At 40.2% G+C, this 22,302-nt stretch overlaps 1 protein-coding gene across 1 annotated transcript in view; it reads left to right on the plus strand.

Moving 5' to 3' along the window:
- The window catches only part of wnk1b (WNK lysine deficient protein kinase 1b), a 97,108-nt gene that overhangs the window by 41,818 nt on the left and 32,988 nt on the right, over positions 1 to 22,302 (plus strand). The window contains exons 3-13 of the mRNA XM_073480717.1: positions 2,288 to 2,460; positions 8,044 to 8,264; positions 9,649 to 9,806; positions 15,173 to 15,261; positions 15,935 to 16,074; positions 16,199 to 16,278; positions 16,476 to 16,614; positions 16,717 to 16,757; positions 17,528 to 17,597; positions 18,258 to 18,451; positions 20,511 to 20,816. Of these exons, the coding sequence (XP_073336818.1) occupies positions 2,288 to 2,460; positions 8,044 to 8,264; positions 9,649 to 9,806; positions 15,173 to 15,261; positions 15,935 to 16,074; positions 16,199 to 16,278; positions 16,476 to 16,614; positions 16,717 to 16,757; positions 17,528 to 17,597; positions 18,258 to 18,451; positions 20,511 to 20,816 (1,611 nt within the window). The remainder of the gene's footprint in view (positions 1 to 2,287; positions 2,461 to 8,043; positions 8,265 to 9,648; positions 9,807 to 15,172; positions 15,262 to 15,934; positions 16,075 to 16,198; positions 16,279 to 16,475; positions 16,615 to 16,716; positions 16,758 to 17,527; positions 17,598 to 18,257; positions 18,452 to 20,510; positions 20,817 to 22,302) is intronic.

A 22,302-nucleotide genomic window follows, 5' to 3' on the forward strand; every position in this document is an offset into this window, starting at 1 on the left:
TTTTACCGTTGTCAGGCAGTTCCTCCGAATTTGTGTATTTTTGGGATAGTGATGTGCCGAATGTGTCAGCTATGGTTAGACACAGAGCTGGTGAAGAAACTGGAAACACATTCAGACTAAGCAAATGCCCACGTATGCACTCTCACTAACACTGCTATGCAGCAGAGCTAATTGCAAAAAAGTCATGCCAACGACAATAATTGTGATTCTTTTGGCTTTATTCCACTCATAATAAAAACTGACATACAAACAAACACAGGCTAGACAAAGTTGAATGAATGACACCTTTTACACACATGCACACAATCACAGTACTTTACAAGATCTGGCTCGCCCACGCTGCCCTTTGCATCTGCGTTTATTGAAGTGTCAGTGGTCGAGCTGGAATTCTCATTAAACTGTTTGGATGTATGTGTGTAGGTTTTTACTAAGACGCTAGCCTACCACAGAATGGAGGAATGTAACCCCCAACTTTTGCTTGTCTAGGTCAAGCTCTGGGTGGCTACGACCACTGCTAACAAAAAAGTCGATTAAAGCTTGGTGTGAATGTTACAGACTACGACTCGCATCCAAACAAACATGAGGGACACAAGAAGTAGGGTTTGTACTTTCGATTCGATGTTCATTACCGGAGAGAATTAGGAGTTGTTAACTGTTGGGAAGCCAGTGAGGGATCATGCTGGTGACACCATAGCTGTGTCCTAAATCACTGCCTTGTTTTCTCATTCCAGATATGAAACAATTAGTTGTTTAATCCATCATACAATCAGTCATCGACATAAATTTAATCTACGACAAGTTGAGCATTAACGCTTAAAAACTCACTGGTTCCAGATTCTCTAATGTAAATGTTGGACACATTCATTAGGCCTGGAAGTAAAACGTACTGGATGTAATCCAACCATAATGTTAGCCATGAAGTGGTTGAATGCTAACTTTAGCTAATGGGTTACCAGACATTGATGTAATTTCACAACTCCTGATTGATCAGCAACTGACAAGACAATGGATAATGAAAATCCCGGAGGACATCAGGCCATATTTTGAAGTAGAACCACATAGTTCATAACCTGTTAGCTTCTGTTAGACCACAGCTAATATTAGCCTTCAAACACTTCCTCGCTAACAATACATAATACAATAGGAATGGTGTAATTTAAATGCCAATGCTTGTCTTGAGCACATTTATTAACCCTAGAAGTAAAATGCACTAGCTGTAATCAAACATTAATGTTAGCTAGGAAGTGGCTGAATACTATCATTAGCTAATGGGTTACCAAATATATTGTTTTACCTTGTAATATGACCTGTATCCCTTGGGATTTTTACTATCCATTGTCTTTTCAGTTGCTGATCATAGGGAAGTGCTGAAATGATAATAATATGTCAGATTCTCTATGTTTATACGATTTACAAGATGAAACGGAGTGACACCGAAGGTAAATGACTGCTGTGTGAAAATGTCTGCTGTTGTGGGAACTTTTGAAGGAATACAGTAAACTCACACTCAAATAAAATGACGCAACTATAAACATATAAAGTTACAAAGGACTGATTACAGACAAGTGGAAACATGGCTTTCTACAGTATTCTCATGAGTTAACAGTGGAGTTAACTCAGGGGGAGCTACACCAACAAAGATCACAGTAAGAGGGAGAATATGGAAAGAAAAACACACGCTAGTAGCTTCCCTAATTTTACCTCTTGTGTAAAGTCAAATCTGTTTATTTATAAACCACTTTTATAAACCAGTTTGTACTTCTCAGAGAAACCAAGCGTGTGCTGTACTGACAAAGAAAGACACATCAAAATAAGCCTGAGACTCTGATGGATGTTTGTGGCTTCTGTGAGTGAAGATGAAAGGACAGTCTACTGTTTTATCTACCTCTACTCCCCTCTCTTGTGCTGTATTTTAATGTAATAAGGCAGCATTTTCTGATAGCACCTGGTTTCATATTTCATCTGCATTTTTATTCTAGTGGCGTGTGTAGATGGTGCATCAGTGTTGGATGTAAACAATGTTTTTTATCATGTTGCCAAGCCATAGCTGTATGTTTTGTAAGCATTTGTTATAGCTTGTTTTTGTTCCTCTGTTAATTAGCTCTCTCTCTTTAAACCCTCTCCCCGCTTAATTTGATTGTAATCACAGACACCATAATAATAGTGTTGTACTATTAATAGAACTCGTTTTGTTTGGTTAAATGCTTCTTCCCGCTAGATTGCCAATGAGCATTTCCTTACATTTTCTGTATGCGTGACTAATTGTCCTCTCCTGTCCTGTGTGTAGGATCGCAAGCTGTCCAAGTCAGAGCGTCAGCGGTTCAAAGAGGAGGCCGGGATGTTGAAGGGTCTGCAGCATCCTAACATTGTCCGCTTCTACGACTCCTGGGAGGGACCGTGCAAAGGAAAGAAATGTATTGTTCTGGTCACTGAGCTCATGACATCTGGAACGCTTAAAACGTGAGTACATAATAAAAATATTTTCCAAGATGTGAAAGGGGTTGTATGTAACAATTTGTAGCAATTACTTGTATTAATCACTTTCTTATTGTACATATGTGAGCAGATTGTAACGTGAAGTGAAAAATTAGTAATTTCTGTCGCTTTTGGTTGCCTATACAAACGTAGACAATTTGTTTAAGTTGTTTTATGGTGCTGGACTGTGGATTTCTGTGTGGAGGACTCAGTCAGAACTTCCATGACAGTCTAAAGGATGTGACTTAATACACTTTCTCTGGTGCCTTGTCTCAGTAGCTCTCTCCGCTCTGCTAACAGAAAGCAACAGTAGCTAACCTCCGCTAACATAAACGTCCGGCCTCCAGCTGTGTAGATGGATGAACAGGAAGCTGCAGGTGTGAAACACTGCAAACAAAAGACGCTGCTAACAATTTAGAAAATGAAAACAGATAGGATCTGGCTAATAACTGGCTAATAAATTATATGGAAAACAGAGACTCTGCACAAACACCACACACACATACAACCACCTCTTTTCCCCCTTTTCCTAAAGAGCTCTGCTGTTACAGACGATGACTCGCCTCCAGTTTTTTGTTGAAATGTAAAAATTACCCCCCCACACACATGCATGTGTTGTCCTCATTCCTGTCAAACCAATATGCAGTTTTTCCTTTATTTTCAATATTTGAAATGGCCTTTCACTGTAAACACCTCGCGTCCCAGCAGGATGTCTATACAGGTCTATACAGAGTGCAGCTGTTAGCGGGTCAGCTAGAGTGTCTGACTCATTACATGTACAGTATGTGTCTATGTGTATGTTATGTAGAGTATTTATGTCACTGGTTGAATGCCTGTCTATGAATGTATGTGAGGCATGTTCCAAAGTAAGATGTTCTCGTCAGATTTTAGCAAAGAATACACTAAATAAGTCGGTAAAGGTCAAAAGTCATGTGAAGACACCTGTCTGTGTTGGTGACAAACTGTACATATGTGGTTAGCATGTCAGAACCAGGGGCGCCTGTCAGTCTCTGCCCCCCCCGCACCCCCCCTCAGCTTCACTGTGATAAATTGATGCGTCTGTGGCTGTCATTGTCCATGCTATGACCACACGCCAGTCTTTATAGATTAGATGTTTGTCTGTGAATGCAAATGTGATTGTTGAACTCCTGACACAATAAAAGGCTGAATGTGGGGCGTGCGGCGCACGCCGTGCCCCGTGCAGTGCATCGTGGGACATAGGCCCACCTGCCAGCTGCTGCTTCTGCTGCAGATTCCTCTCATTCCTGATCGAGAGACACAGACAGAGGGAGAGACCAAATGAGCCGTGTGGGGGGGGGGGGCAGACAGAGGGGAGAGTTGGATGGATAACCAGGCTGATGTACAGTTAGTTTGAGGCAGGAAAAGGGAGACAGGAAGTCAAATAGTCTGATAAGCTGATGGTGAGACAGTCAGATAAAGAGGCAGTTAAAGCATAAATAGGCAAATCAATAGATGAATAAATAACTAGTTTAAAGGCAGCTACTGTAGGCATTCTGACATACCTATGAACCACCTGTGACCACAGAGTGAGAGTATCAATCCAGTTGCACAGCACTACCAAGGACAGTAGCGCCCTCCACTGGAAGACTGAAAAAGGTTCATAAATGAGTTGAGGGCAGATGCTCTCTGTCCTGCATGCTGTATCTATCCAGCTTGTAAAATGAAGCGGTGGTCACATTTTTTTTTTGTTTCCCAACAATTCTGTCACTTTCTCATTATTGCATTCCATTGTACCAAAGAGGAAAGCAGGAAAAATAAACTAGTGAAAGGTTTTTAGGAATTTTACAAGAGTAATTTAAATATTCAGATTAGGGACAAAATGAGTAACTAAAATGCAAAAGCTAATGTTAAGCAGGGCAAGTGTGACTTGACAACATGTTTGATAAAAGGCAATAGAACTTAGATTATCCCTTATTTGGAAAAATGTATATATTAAATATACATTTTATTTTTATTCATTTTAAGCATACATAATAATAATAATAATAATGGCTACAATGGATGATTATGTCGCTCTTGATTAATATATCAATCACCAACGTATTGTTCTGTTTATAAGATAATAAATAATGAAAAATACCTAGAGCACAAAAGTAATTGGTGCGCCTAACTCTGTCATGTAAGTGCACCGCTGCACCCAGTAATACATTTTAATTTTAAGTCAATGACTGTAAACAGGAATAACGGTGCAGATAAATCTTTTTCTTCAGTTAAATCCCAGAACATACAATAAGAAATTGCGATATCCTCCTAAAATGTTCTTGAAAAATAAAGTAAGAAAGTGCTGATGTTTGAAAACCAAAATAGTTGCACCCTGAAGCCTGTAATGTGTTCATGTTTAGTGTTTTGCCCAACAAAAGTTTGAATACCACAAAATATTGAATTTGCTATGATAAAATTCTAGAAAATCTTCGAAAAGTTGGCCCATCTTTTGGCATTTTGAGTAATTTCGTGTCAGTCAGCTATTCCAATTATCACCTCTATTGACTCTACACAATATATTCATCTCACAAGCATTTATGTAATTAAGTAATGCATCCATGTACATATACGAACACGGCTGCTCTGGGATTTGGCTGTCATCCAGATGAAGACTCAGAAAGGAGAGAGGACTGTTGTACACTGAAGTGGTGGAAAAAGAAAGAGAGATGATGAGAGGGAGGACTGATAGGGACGGAGGGAGATGGTGTGGATGGAAAAACTGAGCCCGGGCCTGGGTTCAGGGTATTAGAGGCCCCTTATCTATCTGTGTGTGTGTGTGTGTGTGTGTGTGCGAGTGTGTTAGAGAGAGATAGAGAAGCACAAAGGCATGTGTGTTGGTGTATGAATGCTTTCATGTATCTGTATGTGTAGTGTTCACACACTGTATATACATATTTATCTGCATATTTCTCCCTCTGTGTATTTCTGTGTTGAAAAGCGAGCTATCATGAGTGAGAGATACTTTGTGCAGTGCCTAACTCCAGCATCACATGCCACAGGGTTGAACTTTTCTGTCAACACCGCTCTGACTTCAGAAACGGAGGGAAAGAAAGCGGAGGAGACAGGCGAGGGAGAGGAGGGTGGGAAGGTAAAGGGAAGGAAGGTGCAGACGGAGGAAGAGGAGAAGAGAGTGCTCTCTTAAGCGTACTTAAACGTCTCTACAAGCGGAAGGGTGATGGGATGAGGGTGGATTTGAGGAAGAGGGAGTGAAAGGTTTTAGTTTTATGCAGATGTGCATTTGGAAGAATGTCAATACAAAAAGTCATGAAAAGATTATTAAGTTAATACTTAGAATGGTACTTGATTATATACACTCTCTTTACACCCCTGAATGATTAATGTAGTGTAATTTACTAAAGTCGCAGGCTCAAGACTGAAACACTGGAGCTTGTAGCAGCAGTCTGGATCAGTCTCGGACCAGACTAATCTGTTACTGAATCCAGATTTGTCTGGATGGCTTCTTGTCAGTTGTTGCTGCGTTATTAGAGCAGCTGTTGACAGTCAGGATCTGTGTGCAAGTGGAGCTGCCAGTGATGCTGGAGCCGGACTCACTGATGCTGCTCTGCAGCAGGAGGTTAGCTGTCTGGACCAGGAGGCAACAACATTCTTTGCAGGGTCACTGTGTGGTTCAGTCAGCTGCCAGTTATTCAAAGGGGGCCATGGGCGGATTTAATTTGAGCTTGGACATTGAATTAATTGCACTGAATAGATCAAGGATGAGATCATTTTAAGCTCTAGGAACCAAAGTGCTTTAATAAAAACGAAATTAGCTCAAATCAGATATATTCTGCCTGCTGTGATGCTGAAAAAGTTGCACACACAGGCAGAATTAAACACATCAAAAAGATGATGAGTGAGTCGTGGAACAGTTCATTTCTTTTGAATCCTCCTCATCATCTGGATGATCAGAGGATGACTATGGAGTACACTTTGCTTCCCCGTCTGTTCGCTCTGTTCTTCAATTTGTCTAAACAGCGGAGGAGAGACAGGCAGACAAGTCCCCAGCTGATAACAGACAATTGGAAAGACTTTGCTTAGAATTCAAACATTGATTTTAAAAGAGCTAATCAAGGGTGACAGTCAAATGAATTTTGAATGAGCACTCAAAACACTCTGACAGAAGCTTTTTCATTGTATAATTTAATCAATACAAATAAGAACAGCTGCATGTTTAAGTTATTTGACTAAAACCTGTCAGTCATTCTGGAAATACTGCTGTGCAGCTAATTGAAGAAAATTTCACACACAGTAAAATTCCTGTCCTGGTCTCACTGTAATCCTGTGAGGTTTCCTCCACTTTCCTCCCACATTCCAAAGACTTACAAACCAGGTGGACTCGAGGCTACAGATCGACCACAGCTGTGATTCTCCGTTAGCTGTGTGATGATGGCCTGGCAAGCTGTCAAAGGGTTTCCACCCAGTGTATGCTGGGATAGTTTCCAGACCAAGGGTGTGGACCAAACCTGAGCCTTCAAGCCCTCTCTCCCCTTCAGCAAATCAAGTGCTAGCATAACATACCTCACTTGGTCTATTAGAGACATAGCATCTAGGAGGGTATATCAGAATGATCTAAAATTACGTCACTCCAAAGATATTGAAATATTGGAAGGGACGATTCTGTCCTCCCAGAATATTGGTAGAGACATGTCCCATCCATCCATACGCAAACCTTCACCCTAGTTGTGGACAATGGACAACTCCTACTTAGAAACCACACTAAGAAATCTCTGATGATGTGCATTAGTGTGACTGCCATTGTTTCATTAGAATTTGAAACAATAATAGTGTTTTTTGTAGTCACTCGATCTAAGTAGTAACCTAGATCTTCATGAATGAATTCTAGGCCGTGCCAGTCACTCGATGAAACATGATAAGCATCCTATTACCATGGAAATTGCCAGTTCCGATTAAGTGACAGAATGTGGCAGAAGTTGCGCCGATATGAATCATGGGGGCTGGAAATAAGTTGGATAAGCACAAATACAGTAAATTAAATCTTGATATAACCCTGTTCTCTGTTCTGCTGAATAAAGACAGAGCTCACGAGTACTAGCTCTTCATTGATGGTGCAAATGTCACTCTCCAACATGCAGACACCAGAATGTCTATCAGTGTGTGTTCTTGTGCCAACATCCATGTTTGCATGAGTATTTATGCTGCATCTCCTTTAAGCTGGAATTGTCTGACGGTAATCCACTTTGGTTGTGTAAGCTTTCATCTTTAATTGAAGCATTATCCGTGTTTCCGTCGCTCTTATCCTGCCATCGTCTGCCTCTCCATGCCTTGCTTTGAAATAATTAATTCCCCCGTGGATGGTTTTCAGTGTCCTGTGCTATTATCACAGTGGAATATATTCAGAACAGTTCAAAGAGTCATCTGAGTGCCCTTCAACCTCAATAAAACAGAGCTAAATATGAGATATGAGATGCATACGAGGACTTTGTTTTTGTCAGTGGCAAAAGCTGCTGCGAGGTTGAACACGCTGCTCTCTGTATATTTTTGTTTGTAAATGTATTGTTTTGTTGAATGACACGCTCTCTCATGTGTGATCCCCTCATCCTGCAGCTACCTGAAGCGTTTCAAGGTGATGAAAATCAAGGTCCTGCGTTCGTGGTGCAGACAGATCCTCAAAGGCCTTCACTTCCTGCACACCAGAGCCCCGCCCATCATTCACAGGGACCTGAAGTGCGACAACATCTTCATCACGGGGCCAACAGGCTCGGTGAAGATTGGAGACCTTGGTTTAGCCACGCTAAAGAGGGCATCCTTTGCCAAGAGTGTCATAGGTAGGAAAATGCATGTGCACAAATTCTTTATCTCCTTGTGTTGTGCATCAAAATGAAATGTTTAGACTTGTGGATGTGGACAAAGTGTAACAACCAACATCATTTATGGGAGTTTGCAATTACAATAACTGCTTTACTCACGCATGTCCACACACGCCGTCTCGCATAAGTAAAGATATAAGCACAGACACAATCTGCAGCGCTGCACACGTCTACTGTAGATTCAGTTCACTGCCTCTAAAATGTCTGGTTGTAAAAGCAAACCGCAGGCATTTGAAAAGTGAAATGTACTCTAGTAAGCTGGGATTAGGCTGTCTGGAGTTGTGATGGCTGCACACACACACACACACACACACACACACACACACACACACACACACACACACCCCAAAGATACACCCCAAACACACACCCTGCATGTAAAACACACTCCATACACACAAAATTAAGTGGAGTCAAGAGTCTCTGCTGTGCTTCATATAATAACTTGGCTGCCTTTCAGTGGTATAGTTGGGCAGTTAACCACAGTATTCTGGTATTCACACATATTCTCACACATGTACATGAATGTGCATATTCTCATACACTCGAGGCGGGAATTATATGCTTTGTAGATCTCACAGCTGCTTTGTAGTAATTAGGCAGACCTCAAGTATTTGGACACTTGCAGAAATCCACAAACAAACACACATATGCATGAATGTGCAAACACAAAAACAACAAGGCCGGTATGTGGTACCAATAGGAGTAATTTAGAAGTTTCAGCTGTGTTTAGGGAATTTTAAGACTTAAGTTGTCTACTCTCATAATCATTTTAGTATGTGTCACTCAACTGACTGTTTGGCTTTTAAGCACAGCTGCCTCTAGTTCTGGTGCAGATTCTAGCGCCACTACTGAGGAGCAGTCCCTGCTCCTGGCATGAAATCTCCCTCCTACTGGTGGTCCAAAGCCTCTTCACTCAGGCTGAAAACACCAACAGTCCCCCAGTACTCCGAGCTCCCAGTGTGGTCCAAGCAGAGTCAGCTAGATTCAGGGCTAACGGAGCTTACTACAGTTAGCAGCAGCTAGCGGTTGCTTTAGCAATCTGTCCATCAGCAAATTCCAGAAGTCAGCGAGACTTGAAGCAGAGATACAGGACGACATCAGACGGAAAACCAGAAAATTTTTTCTTCCAAAAAATATATTCCAATTTCATAGTTGCGCACTTCTCGCGGGAGATCTCACAAAGCCCACAGAGGCACCATTCTCCCTATTGCGAGTCAATGCACCAACACAATTATTTTGAAGCTTCTTGTTTGAGATAAACTCGTTACAGAATGTAGCTTTATGACTGAGAGATCCAAATTCCCAGCACAATGTAACAGTTGATTGTTTTTATCACCAGGAACCCCAGAGTTCATGGCTCCAGAGATGTACGAGGAGAAGTATGATGAATCTGTGGACGTGTACGCCTTCGGGATGTGTATGCTGGAGATGGCTACCTCAGAGTACCCCTACTCTGAATGTCAAAACGCTGCCCAGATCTACAGGCGGGTTACCAGCGTAAGTGTAAACTCTAAGTTTCATGCACCGTGTGACTAAACTACTTCTTTTGAATGCCTCAGCTGTGACTGATGATAGACTGAATGTGTTGTAACTAAGAGTCTCTAATCTCCATCCTTCTCCACCCTCCCATACTTGTTTACTGACTGAATTAATAAGTTTGGTATGAGCTGCAGGAGGACCCGTCATATGACTGTGTTTTTGCACTGATTAGTCTCTCTTGCCTATTCTCCCTCCCTCCTCACCTCTCTCTCTTGCTCTGTCTTACAAAAGTGAAAAAAAGGAAAACAGTTGCACTATGGGAAAGCTTTGGTTGATTGTATTTTTTTCTCCACCACCAGAGAGCAATACAAGGTCAAAACGAATGTTATCTCAAATAATGTTGTTATTTAGACCTCGAGTATGACACCTGAACACCCTTAAAGCTTCTTGGAGAGAGTTTGAAGCAAATTCAGAAACATAAGAGACATGGATGAGGAAAATGTCTTGAATAAAAAAGAAAAATCTGAACCTCCATTTTTGTAGAGGAACTGTTAGTCAACAGACAAAAAGACATCTGAATTAAAAGCCTCTAATTCACTTTTACTCCTCTCTACTCTGGTAACAATATCCAACATTGCTCAAATTTTGATGACAGTTGGCTGGAAAAACTGAAAAAAAAAAAAAACCCAGACAGAGAGGACAACAGATGCAATCAGAGGCTGTTTTAAGTTGAGTGCTGCTGAGGTCATCAACCCAACGCACACACACGCGCACATACACACACACACACACCAACACACAGACAGATGAGAGCTGTCTCTTTTTTTTGCCTCACGGGACTGAGTTCAGCTTTGTGCAGGCTGACAGTGACGGTTAATGGAGCAGAGGAATTTACTAGAAATCTCCCTCTCCCTCTTTTTCTCTCTCACTATCCTCCTCTAGTCCCATTGTTATCAGTGTTCTCTCTGCATCTGTTCGTTTTATCACATCTTTAACTCGGCGCGCACATTTAGGCAAAACCATTCATTTAAAACAAAGTGAGGATTAGTACTATTCTCCCTAAATATTTGATTGGTATTACTACAGAGATGCTGTGCTGTTTATAGCTTATGGAAGAGCGCAACATGCCCCTCAGCTAAAACAAGCGCTTCGGTTATCTCTGGTGACGTCTTGCATAAAAATTTAATGGTAACTTCAGCAGCAGTGAAAGGTTTTTCAATGTGTATACCAAAAATAAAAAATGATGTGTTCCATCTTCTATTTTAGATAATTATAGTCAAACAAAGAGCACTTGTGATTAGTTTTGACAAATGTTACTTTTTCTTACATTATTTATATCTTATATGCTTTAATGTATGTTCACTTTCTGTTCAAATTTTCGGCACAGTAATGGAATTGATAAAATGCCTTCAGCGGCCATTCGTACTATCTGACAGGCAAATTCAAATTGAAGGGATTTGGATTAAGATTGCCTCCCTGCCTCCAACCACCGCTGTGAGAGGAAAGAATCAGCCTCTGTCTCTCTTCTGTCATCTTTCTGTCTCTGAATGTCTCAATTTAATTTAAGAAGCTTCACGTGCAGAATACATTCAGACGGTATCTCCCAATCCATATGTTCGTCTGGCTGTCTGTCTCTCTTTATGTTTCCTCCTTTCTCTCACACAAAATTGAAATCACATCCCCACTTTGATGGAAGCATATTTGATTATCTTCGTGACCTCAGCCTTTGGGTTCGCAGCTCGTGTGTGTGTGTGTGTGTGTGTGTGTGTGTGTGTGTGTGTGTGTGTGTGTGTGTGTGTGTGTGTGTGTGTGTGTGTGTGTGTGTGTGTGTGTGTGTGTGTGTGTGTGTGTGTGTGTGTGTGTGTGTTCGTTCATTCGTTTGTTCGTTCCAGTTAATAGCTGTGAAAGCAACAGGGCGTTATCCCACTCAGATTGTTTTATCCACTCAGATAAACATGCAGTCAAACAACCAAATTCAGTTGTCTGTATTTGTTACTGTCACACACACACACACACACACACACACACACACACACACACACACACACACACACACACAAACAGCCTTGTGACAACCCCAGGGTGCCCGAGTCACCTGCTTCCTTTCATTTCACTGCCTAATCCATCCTTGCAGCTTTCCACCCTCCATTTCTCCCTTTATTCAGTCCTCGCAAGGCGAACCTCAGTTAACCCCTGATGAGTTGTCAGGAAGTTGGCAGTAGCTTCTGCTTTCTTTGTCTATTTTACCTTTTCAGGGTGGTGAAATGGCCCTAAAATATTATCATGATATTTAAGGGTGCTTTTTGCATTAAAAATACTCTTGACGGTATGAAAAATACTGAACTTATAGAGTTCGATGCCATTTGTATCATGTTGTGTGACTGTAAGGCGGCATTAGGATATACTTTTAACCTAATTCTATAATGCCTTGACACACAATGTTATAGGGCTGGTCAATTACGGCAAAAATCATAACCAAGATTATTTTGGTCAGCACTGAGATCATGATTATTTACCATGATTACTTATTGACTTTGGAAACATCATGCTTTTTTTTTTTTCTTCTTTTTAAATAAAACTTTAATTGCTTTAAATCTAATTCAGCTGAAAAATAAATTAAAAAATGTCTTATAATAATATATAGTATAATATACAGAAAACACAAAGACTTATGTGCTGTGTCTTACGATGTTGTTTTTATTTGAAATATAAAATGTGAGGAAATTAATTAAATCTCTCGTCCCTTTTGGTTATGTCGTATATTCTGTGGCGATGCTGATGAAGATGTTTGAAGAAAAGCTCCGCCGACACTGTCTTAGTTGTATAACAAATTTATTACAATAAGTTCAGTATCGTAAACAAGTAACACGTTACTTGGAGAGTCTCCAGCCGAATAATGAGAACTCTCTCGAAGACATGCAGACAGCTCCTTATATACCGAGCTTGTTTTGGTCAAAGACTTAATTACCACACATGATCCACATCAAAGAGGGTCAGATAAGAAGAGAGGCCTCTTCACCTCTGACCCAGGACTTCCATGACTCTGTTAAACTTTAACATTTTATACCTGTTACCTTGAATCATTAACCTCTTACCCCTGACCAAATCATCTCAAGGTCAGGAAGGCCCCAACAGCTACTAACATTCCAATATGTTTTCCAAATACTCATATTAATATGCTGCATATAACTGCAGACACCTCAATTGCATCAAGCATCAGTACAGTAACTGCAGTTATAGATGTGCGTCAGAAACCAAGTGGTGGTGTTTTTCGCAAACGACAGCTCAATTGACCACACTGAGCTGAACTAAAAATTTCAAAGGCCTGGCAGAGTCTGAGAGAAAACACACTGCTCTAACGGAAAGGAGGCAGCTGGATTTATGACGCAAGACAAAATGAGAGCATCATTGCGAAACAGAAGATTAATTAAATTATTGTTATGCAACACAAGCTTGCATGACATTTGTGTTGTAGTTCCCTAAGCACACAGAAAACAACAAACTATACAGACTAATAAGTAAATAATAATCAAATCGGAAAAATAAACAATTCATGGTGGAGTGTTGGGGATGTGTTCAGGAGCATCACAGCCTGAGGAAAAACGCTGCTCCGCAGTTTGTTGGTACGGCAGCAGATATTTCTTCACCTTAATCTCTTGCCAGACGGCAGCAGGGTAAGCAGTCTCTGCGCAGGCACCTTACAATAATTATTTTATCTCAGTTATCATGTTTGCATAATTGTCGGGAGCCAAATCATAATTGAAAATACAATTTGATTAATGGGCCCAGCCCTACAATGTTGTTGACGAGCCTCATGGAACATTCCTTACCCCCAGTCAGCCTTGTTTAATTGAAATCCCACTCTCTCTCTCACTCTCTCCCCGTCATCCTTCCCTCTCTCTGTCAGACTTAATACCATTACTTCCTCCATTAGTCCTAACTTTGTTTGGCGCTGGAATCTCAAAACGTGTGTGTGTGTGTGTGTGGTTCTGAGGGAGAGAGATGGAGGGGGGTTGTTATGTAATGGTGAACTGGGGGCTTGCAGGAGAGAAACAGGCCAAGAGAGTAAAGAGAGAAACGATGACGGGAGGACAGGGCTGGAGGTAGAGAGCAAGAAGGAGGTGGTCATTTGCTGGCACTAACAGGTTGAGATAAACAGTCAGTCAGTCAGTTGGCCAAAACTATTCCCAAGACCATCTGTCTGTCAAGTTTTTTCTAGGTAAGTTACTTATTCTTTTTTTAATCTCAAACCTGTCCTTTCTCATGTACTTCCTGCCTTTTTTATGTGCACTCATTTTGTGTATTTGACTTTTCGAGGAAAAGTTTTGATTTGTGGTGCCATTATCTGTTTATGATAACTGAATTTGCAGGTGAGCCCTATTCTGCCAGGATACTTTGAACTGGACAAGCCTTTAAGTGATTACATGATTGTCTCAAAAGTGTGTTGACATCCTCTGTACAGGTGTTTGACAGATGGAGAATGTAGTATTTTCATGTGATTCTCTCTCTGTATCTTTGTTTTGTATTCCTTGTCTTCATTGGGTCCCTATTTTGTTCCTCCATCAACAGTGTTTGAACAAATGAGTTGGTCATTGAGATGCTTCTGGCGAGCTGTGTGGCCTAACTTCTGTGCAGTTTTTCGCGTCTGAATAGTGCATTGATAGGCCTGTAGAGGTTCCTTGGTTGCAGTTACTTGTATGTGTTTCCCCTAGTATCACAAAACACCAAAACTTTGCATTTAAGTAATATTCATCATGCAGTATCATATGTTGTCTTTTGAACTATTTTCTTTTTCTGGATACAGTTTCCGCTTTTTACAACTGCAAACTGTCACTTTTTTCTCACATCAGGCCTTGGAGCTGCCTTTTTATAGTGCCAGACTTCAGAATGGGTCCCTGCTGATTCTTTTTTATGAGTGTTATCCATCAGAATGGGCTCTAGTTGTCTTAATTGGCTATGAGCAGCTGTGATTCATTATTCATTCCTGAGAGGATATCTGGGTCCATGTGGGAATTAACCCTGGACAGTCTCTCTGACTGTTGGACCTCTGACTGTCAAATGTTTAACAATGTTGGGGCAAAATGCTCTATTTGCATGGCTCATCAATTTGTATTACAGAAAAGAGTATTTCACAGACGTCATTAGTTAATTCAATTAGTGTCAGTTAATCCTGCTGTATATAATAGGGATTTTTCCATTTTCCTATTCAGAGGAATTATTTTATTGTGCTTATTATTAAAAACTGAGGCAAAACAGAACCAGCAGGCAAACTTAAATGTGTTATCTGGAACAAAATGAATGATAAGAGACTCACAGAATGAATGTACAACATACGTATATACAGCGTGTTTCGTGCTCATTTTCTCTTCTTTCTGTGTGTGCAGGGAGTGAAGCCTGGCAGTTTTGACAAGGTAGCCATTCCTGAGGTGAAGGAAATTATAGAGGGCTGCATCAGAACGAACAAGGATGAGAGGTGAGAGAAGCCAAAATACCAGAATTGTTGATATTTTGTTATGTTTCTGGATTTTTTGGATCTTAAATGGACTCTTAAATGGAGATTTAAGACAATATTTGCCTTCAATCTCTCTCTCTCTCACTTTATTAAAATAAATGTAGCATCAACTCCCAGTTATATTTGATGGCAATCATGATTGGGTGTAGTGAAGTATGAATGACTTCACCTAATCCTGTTCTGATTCACTGCTCCTTGGTCAGACATAAGAAGTCCCCTGTTCTCTTTCTCTGTCCCTGCATGTCCTGCGATTCTGCCAAAACATTCACTTTACCCTCTTAACTGAAGCTAAACCTTCTCCCTCTCTTGCACTTTCTTTGTTTTTCTTCACACCCTCCCTCTCCTTATTGTCCAGATTTCTTGTTCTTGGTGAGGAATAGTCATTTGATTGTTGTTTTCTTTTCCAAAAAATCTAAGACAAGGTCCAAGCCCACAAACACCATGATGCAATGTGCAGTACGTGGACAGCTGTCTCAGGACTACATGTCAACTTATAAATGAAATCACGGATAAATTAAATGCCATGTCTGTCTTATTAGCTTAGCAGCTGGAGACCAGCTCACAAGGAATGGCTGTTCTTGAACAAACTGTTATCAAGAAGCATCAACAAGTAAATCCTCTTCTGTTCCTCTAGGTATGCTATAAAGATCCTGTTGAACCATGCGTTCTTCCAAGAGGACACAGGCGTCAGGGTTGAACTGGCAGAAGAGGATGATGGGGAAATGATTGCCATCAAACTCTGGCTCAGGATAGAAGACGTCAAGAAGCTCAAGGGCAAGGAATCATTTTATTTCTGACATCGAATTAAAAGATTTAATTTTAAAAAAAATCACAGCACTATACTGCTAAGAACACAGAGGGCAGCTGCCTGACCGGCCATTTGTAACTTGTTTTGCAGGCAAATACAAAGACAACGAAGCCATCGAGTTCTCCTTTGACCTGAACAAGGACGTCCCTGAAGATGTGGCTCAGGAAATGGTATGTACTGTACTGACAGTGTGGTAGGGAGTGATGGATTTAAGCAAGAGAGAATAGTCAAGAAGGGAAGGATACTGGATGGAAAGAATAATATGTTTTAAAGACATGGAAGGGAAAGGATTGATGTATATGGGTTTTTTAGTTTTTAGCCAAGTTTGCTAAGAAGAGTATCTGTGTGTCGTCTCCTAACCCCCCAGGTTGAGTCGGGCTACGTTGCTGAGGGTGACCATAAGACCATGGCCAAGGCTATCAAGGACCGCGTGTCTCTGATCCGCAGGAAGAGAGAACAGAGGCAGCTGGTACGAGAGGAACAGGAGAAGAGAAAACTGGAGACTGAGCAACAGCTGCAGCAACAGCTGCAGCAGCAACAACAACAACAACAGCAACAACAGCAACAACAACAACAACAACAACAGCAACAACAACTACAACAACAACAACAACAGCAACAAGAGGCACTCAAATCTTCACACACACAGGTTTGTAAGCTAGTTAATAGTTTGTTTGTAAGATAAAAACTTTCTTTTAAAGGTTGTGCTCGTGAACATGAAGGAGCCTTTATGAACCTTTATTATTGTTGTCATTAAGTTTCATTTGGTCTATTAAGGCCCTTAAATGCAAAACTAACAGTTTGAGATGTCTTCATTATGACAAGTTGACATCAGCCAGGACAACATAACCTGTCACAAACATGCCATTGCAGGCATAGTTATCGAACCCTCAAACTATTTAGCTTTATGTTTTGACATTACATTAAACTGTAATGTGTCATGTGTTTTCATTGGCTGTCATGAGACCATATAATTGCACCTTGAATATTTTCCTCAACCTCAACTATTACTAGCGCTACAGTTTGGACTTGACACTCAGATGTCATTAAATCTAATAAGACCAGTTTGATGACAGGGAATAAGTACCGGGGGGATTTAGGGAGCTTTTCATTTCGCTAAAGTATGCTAACTGCTAACAACTGTTAACGGTAGCTATCTGCTGTTAGCTAATGAGCGTGTTTAGCTGTGGAGTTTGCGATCCTATTAGCTGACTCGGCTGAAGCAAATCCAAAAATAACCACAGCTTCGTACTGTTGCGGCATAATGCATTAGCCTCAAAATAAGTCTTTACCAGTCTTTTTATAATCAAATTCTACATGGTCCCTTTTCCAGATGTAGAATTTTTGAATGTAGACCAAGCGCTTAGTTTTTTCTGACATAAAAATGTGAGTTTTTTCTCTCTGTTTGTTTGTCTGCAGGTGGAGGCAGAGGAGACTGAAGTGGAGCAACAGCAGCTTCACTATCAGCACACCGGCATCTCACACACCTGTAAGACTAACTACAAATAGTTGATAGTGTCACATTCTGCACAGTTTCTATCTTCTGTTTTTATATTTCAAGCTTAGGTCCTTGAACACTTATATTTATTAACACCAGCATCTTATTTATCACAAAATGCTTGAATGCATACTTAAATTATTTCCTGGTATGTCCATGTTTCATTCATAAAAACCCTACCCCATTATGAGACATTATTTGTTCCAGCCTGTCTATCATTATAAACATGTGACACATGACTGTGTACATCTAAGAAAATACCTGCTGGAGAGACGCCCTTTATCGTCAGCATGAGAAGAGGGTGTTACGGTATCATATTGTCAGTGTCTTCCTGTAAACCAGAAGCAGCCATTGTTGAGTTATCTTTCAAATGTGCTGCATAATTTACCCTCATCCTGTTGTAAACTGAGAGCACACTGGAACTATTAATTCTTCCTTCCTGCTATTGAGGTAGCTTTGCCCGTCGTAAACAACCTGTGCTCCCCTGTGGCTGATGCCATTTTTCAAACCAGCAGGAAAATTATGTTCACTTTTGTAAATAATTACTAGATTGAAAGCTTCTGCTTCAGTCATTACTTTGAGGTGGGATTTATAAGTAGATAATGAGAGACAGGACAAATGGTCACCCTCCTCTTTCTGTCTCTTTCTCAGCTGAAGGAGGTCTGGACAGCGGCCAGGGTTCCTCAGTTTTCTCCTCAGACTCGCCCCACCTGGGTCAGCTGACCATGTCATACAGCTGCCCCCCCTCAACCCAGCCCCCTTCTCAGCCCCAAACCCCCTACCCCTCCACCCCCTCTGCTACCCCACAGCAGCACCCAGGCTATGCCCAGCCGCCGCAGCCAATGGTAAGTGATGATGTCATCCAAATTACGCATGTGTGGGTAGAGCGAGGACACGTTTGACAAGAGCTGAAAAAGACGAGTCATTTTGAAGTGTTTTGGCAGTGAGTTGGAATGAAGTTTGCAGTGTTTGTGAGTGAACTAAATACACAAGAACATGTTGTTGACGGTTGTTTATTTGGATATGATCGCCTCTAACACGAAGAAGACGAGCACTAGAAGGTAGTTACTTAACTACCTTACGACAATCAGTTAGTTAATGTCACAATTTAATATGTTTATCAGTCGATCCTCAGCCATTCATTTTCTGTTGTTTCTCATGTAAGAAGTCTGCAAGTCACTCTATCTCTTCAGCTTACCAGATGTCATGAATCATTTTTTTTCTTAATCCTCCTCGTTCTTTATGTTAAAATCCTTTTTTGTTGTTGTAATGCTCAGTCATCTAGTTGTTGCATCTGTTGTTGATTCAGCTACTCTTCTTTTTGTTACGGAAGAGTAATTTAAACTAGTTTTATACATTGATAATTGGGCAAATTATAAATATTACATTTATTACATTACATTACATTACGTGTGTTCAGGTTATTTCTTGATTGAGCTTTAAATATGAATATTTTACCCTACTTCTAGATTGTAACACTTGATAGTTTTTCACTTGGCCAGTGATTTATCAGTTACAGAATACTGTAGTTTTGTTAATTATGTGTTCTGTATATTTTTTTAATTGGTTGTCAGGGGAAAGGGTAATTATCATCATTTCTTTAAAATGTATGTACTAGCAATGTATTTGAAGATAAAACACCACACGTCATTATTTATTCACATTACATTACATTCATTTGGCACACATTTGTCCAAGGCGACTTCTAATAAGCGCATTTAAATTCAACAATAAGAGCTACTGTAGATGTCATCAAAAAGTGCAGTTTTCTTGAATAGACAACAAAAATCATAGTCATATTCTAAAAAGTTTGTTTTAGAGCACTAGTTTTTAGAAACTAGAACAATGCCACTTTTCTTCATTTGCCTGTCTATTTCACTCTTATTGAATACTGATGTATCTTAACATTGTTGATTGAACATGTTATCTACTTTTGTATTTAGCCTTCTTCAGTCATTCAGGGAATGTTTGCTGAGAGCATAGTTGCTGTTTTACCCATAATCCTCAATTGTTGACCTTTTAGCAGCCTTACGGCCGCCGGTGGGTCTGGTTCCTTGCTCGAGGGCACCTTTAAAATACTTGCTTACAGACAGCATCCTATTATAATTTTCCACTCTTGAACTTTCCATCTGGTGACCTTTTGACTATAAATTGTTATTTTCAGTTCAGTGGCTGACATTGACTGATTTGTTGTCCATATGACTGATCTTTCAGTTTGTAGGCTGATTGAGTAATTCAATTATGCTTTTGTCTTATTTTTAGTTCTTTCATTTCAATGGGCTCATTCCTCATCAAAGCTCACTTCCAGCTAACTCTGTGCAGATAAACTGACTTAATGTCAGAACAGTTTATCTTAAAAGCAACTACTTGAATATCTTGAAAAAACGTTGTTTTCTTTTATTTAATATTGTTTTTTATTTTGTTTTATGTTGACTTTACTTTTTTCCTTTTCTCTTGTCATTGTTCTGGCTCAGTCTTTCTTAGATTTTTCTGTACTATATTTGTTGATAAGTTTATTTATTTTTCTTCATATTATTGTGCTTTTTGTATTGTTATAAATTCTATAGAGAACATGTAAAGATTTCACTCTATTTAAAGTTTGCTGCTGGAGCATTTTCATACATACACCAGGACTATGTATGAGCCTCATACATAGTCCTGGTGTAATGATCTAAAAAGTATTTTTTCACTGTCAGACTGACTTACAGTTATATCACTGTTCATTTTTTAATCATATAATTGATTTTTGTTTTGTGTATTCTTCATTTAATCTCTAAGTTTTCATACGAGTGTCCTTTTGTAGTGTTTTTTTTAATAATTTTACTGGTGTTTTGTGTTTTTAATTTCTTTGTTTGTTTTTCATGTTGGTCCCACCTTCTTCCATCACCCCTCCCCGGCCTGCAGCCTGCGTTGCGCCGTCGTCGAAGTCGTAGCATGTCTGTTTGCGTCCCCCCCTCCTCCTACTCCTTTTCCCATGCTCTTCAGCCCCTGGCTGCTCCTCCAAAGCAGCCCTCCACCCCTCCTCCAGATCTGTCCTCCTCATCCCCCTACACCACCACCTCCCTCTGCATGCCTCTCACAGCTGAGAGGGACACATTCGCCGGGCGCCTCTCCAAGGCCCTGGAGACAGTCCTGCCCCTTCACCCTGCCTCCTCTCTGCCCAGGGCCAGGCAGCGGAGGGCCAGCCTACCTGCCCTGTTCTCCAACCTTGTAGGTTCACAGTCTTAATCCCCAGTGGTGGTGACCCCTAGAAAAGAAGGAAGAGCAAGAAAGATGAGGGAAATAGGCCACACAGGTGTCTGAAAGTAGATAGAATGGAATATTCTTGTAATTACAGAAGAATGAAGAGAGAATTGTATATGGAAATCAGTGACACAGTCAATGTGCTGTACTAGTGCCAGTAATTTGTTCTGACTGCTGGATGACAAAGTGAATGAAAGGATTGTTAATGAAACAGCTTGTATTATTCATGCTGATGCAGCTTTGTACAACCAGCTGAACAAGAAATGCGTAAACAACCACATGGAGTCAGAAAATTAATTTGCTAATTGCTTAAACGTCCAAGATGAGATGCACACTTGATAACAAATCTAGAACTGGTTTAGCCTTCTTTCCTGAATATTGATATGTATTCAGTATCTGTCCTCTTCATAGTTAAAATATTGATATATTCTACTGTAATGAGAGGTCAGCTGCAGCAATGTAGATTCAAAGTGTGTTGGCTGAGCCAGTACTCTACGTTAGCTTGAAATCTAATCATTCAGAAAAAATGCTTCATCTATAGTCTAAATTTAAGGCATTTTAAGTGACACATTTATCTTGAGTAAGTAGATTAGTATGACCCATATATTCAAACTGAGTTTGCTTTCAGACCCTTCTGTGAGTCTGTAATTCCCACCCATCAATCTCTGTTTAAGTCTCTCTTTCTCCCTCTGTTAGAACACTGTCTGCTCATTAAATACAGATTTGACTGGCTTGAGCTTTAACTTTGCTCTATGATATAAATCTAATATCACGTGCATCTGCCATCAGGAAAACTGCTCATTGGACGACCAGAATTATTAAAGTGGTTTTGAAGTATTTAGGGGCTTCAAAGTAGAATGGTGACAGGAAATGAGGAAAGACAGAGATGATGAATAACTCATGTATTAGGGTGCCCCCTTTATTATTAGTTTTTGTTTTTTTAGGAACGATGACATGGTAAACTCTAAGCCTGTCAAGATATTTTATAGGTGCACCATGTAGTTTTGGAAAAGAAATTCCAACTCAGAAACATTTACAATTTTAAGACACTAATAATACAGCTCTTATTGGATATATTTCCATAACTGAGTAAACAAGCTGTCCTCAGAGGGAAATGAAGGTCCCCAGGACACTGTTTACAGCTTGAAAGGTGGCTACTTAGAAGGGTTCTGCAAATATAAACAAAGTCAGACAGTATGAAATTGCGTTGTCCTTTGCAGACGGGTTTGTTTCTTCAGTTTATTCAGTCGTGGAAATCAATGAATTAAGATTTTTCTCGTTTTATTAAGATTTCTTCCCCAAAACTACAAAGTGCACCACTGATCATCAGCATCATGAATCTGTCCTCTTGCCCCCTAAAAACCGATAATAGCCATTGAAAATCCTGGTTCCTGGTATCCATTCCACAACAAAAACACAATTTATGATGCACACACAGACTATAGCCAAACTT

The sequence above is a fragment of the Pagrus major genome, chromosome 14 (genome assembly GCF_040436345.1).
Source record: "Pagrus major chromosome 14, Pma_NU_1.0".
NCBI lineage: Eukaryota > Metazoa > Chordata > Actinopteri > Spariformes > Sparidae > Pagrus > Pagrus major.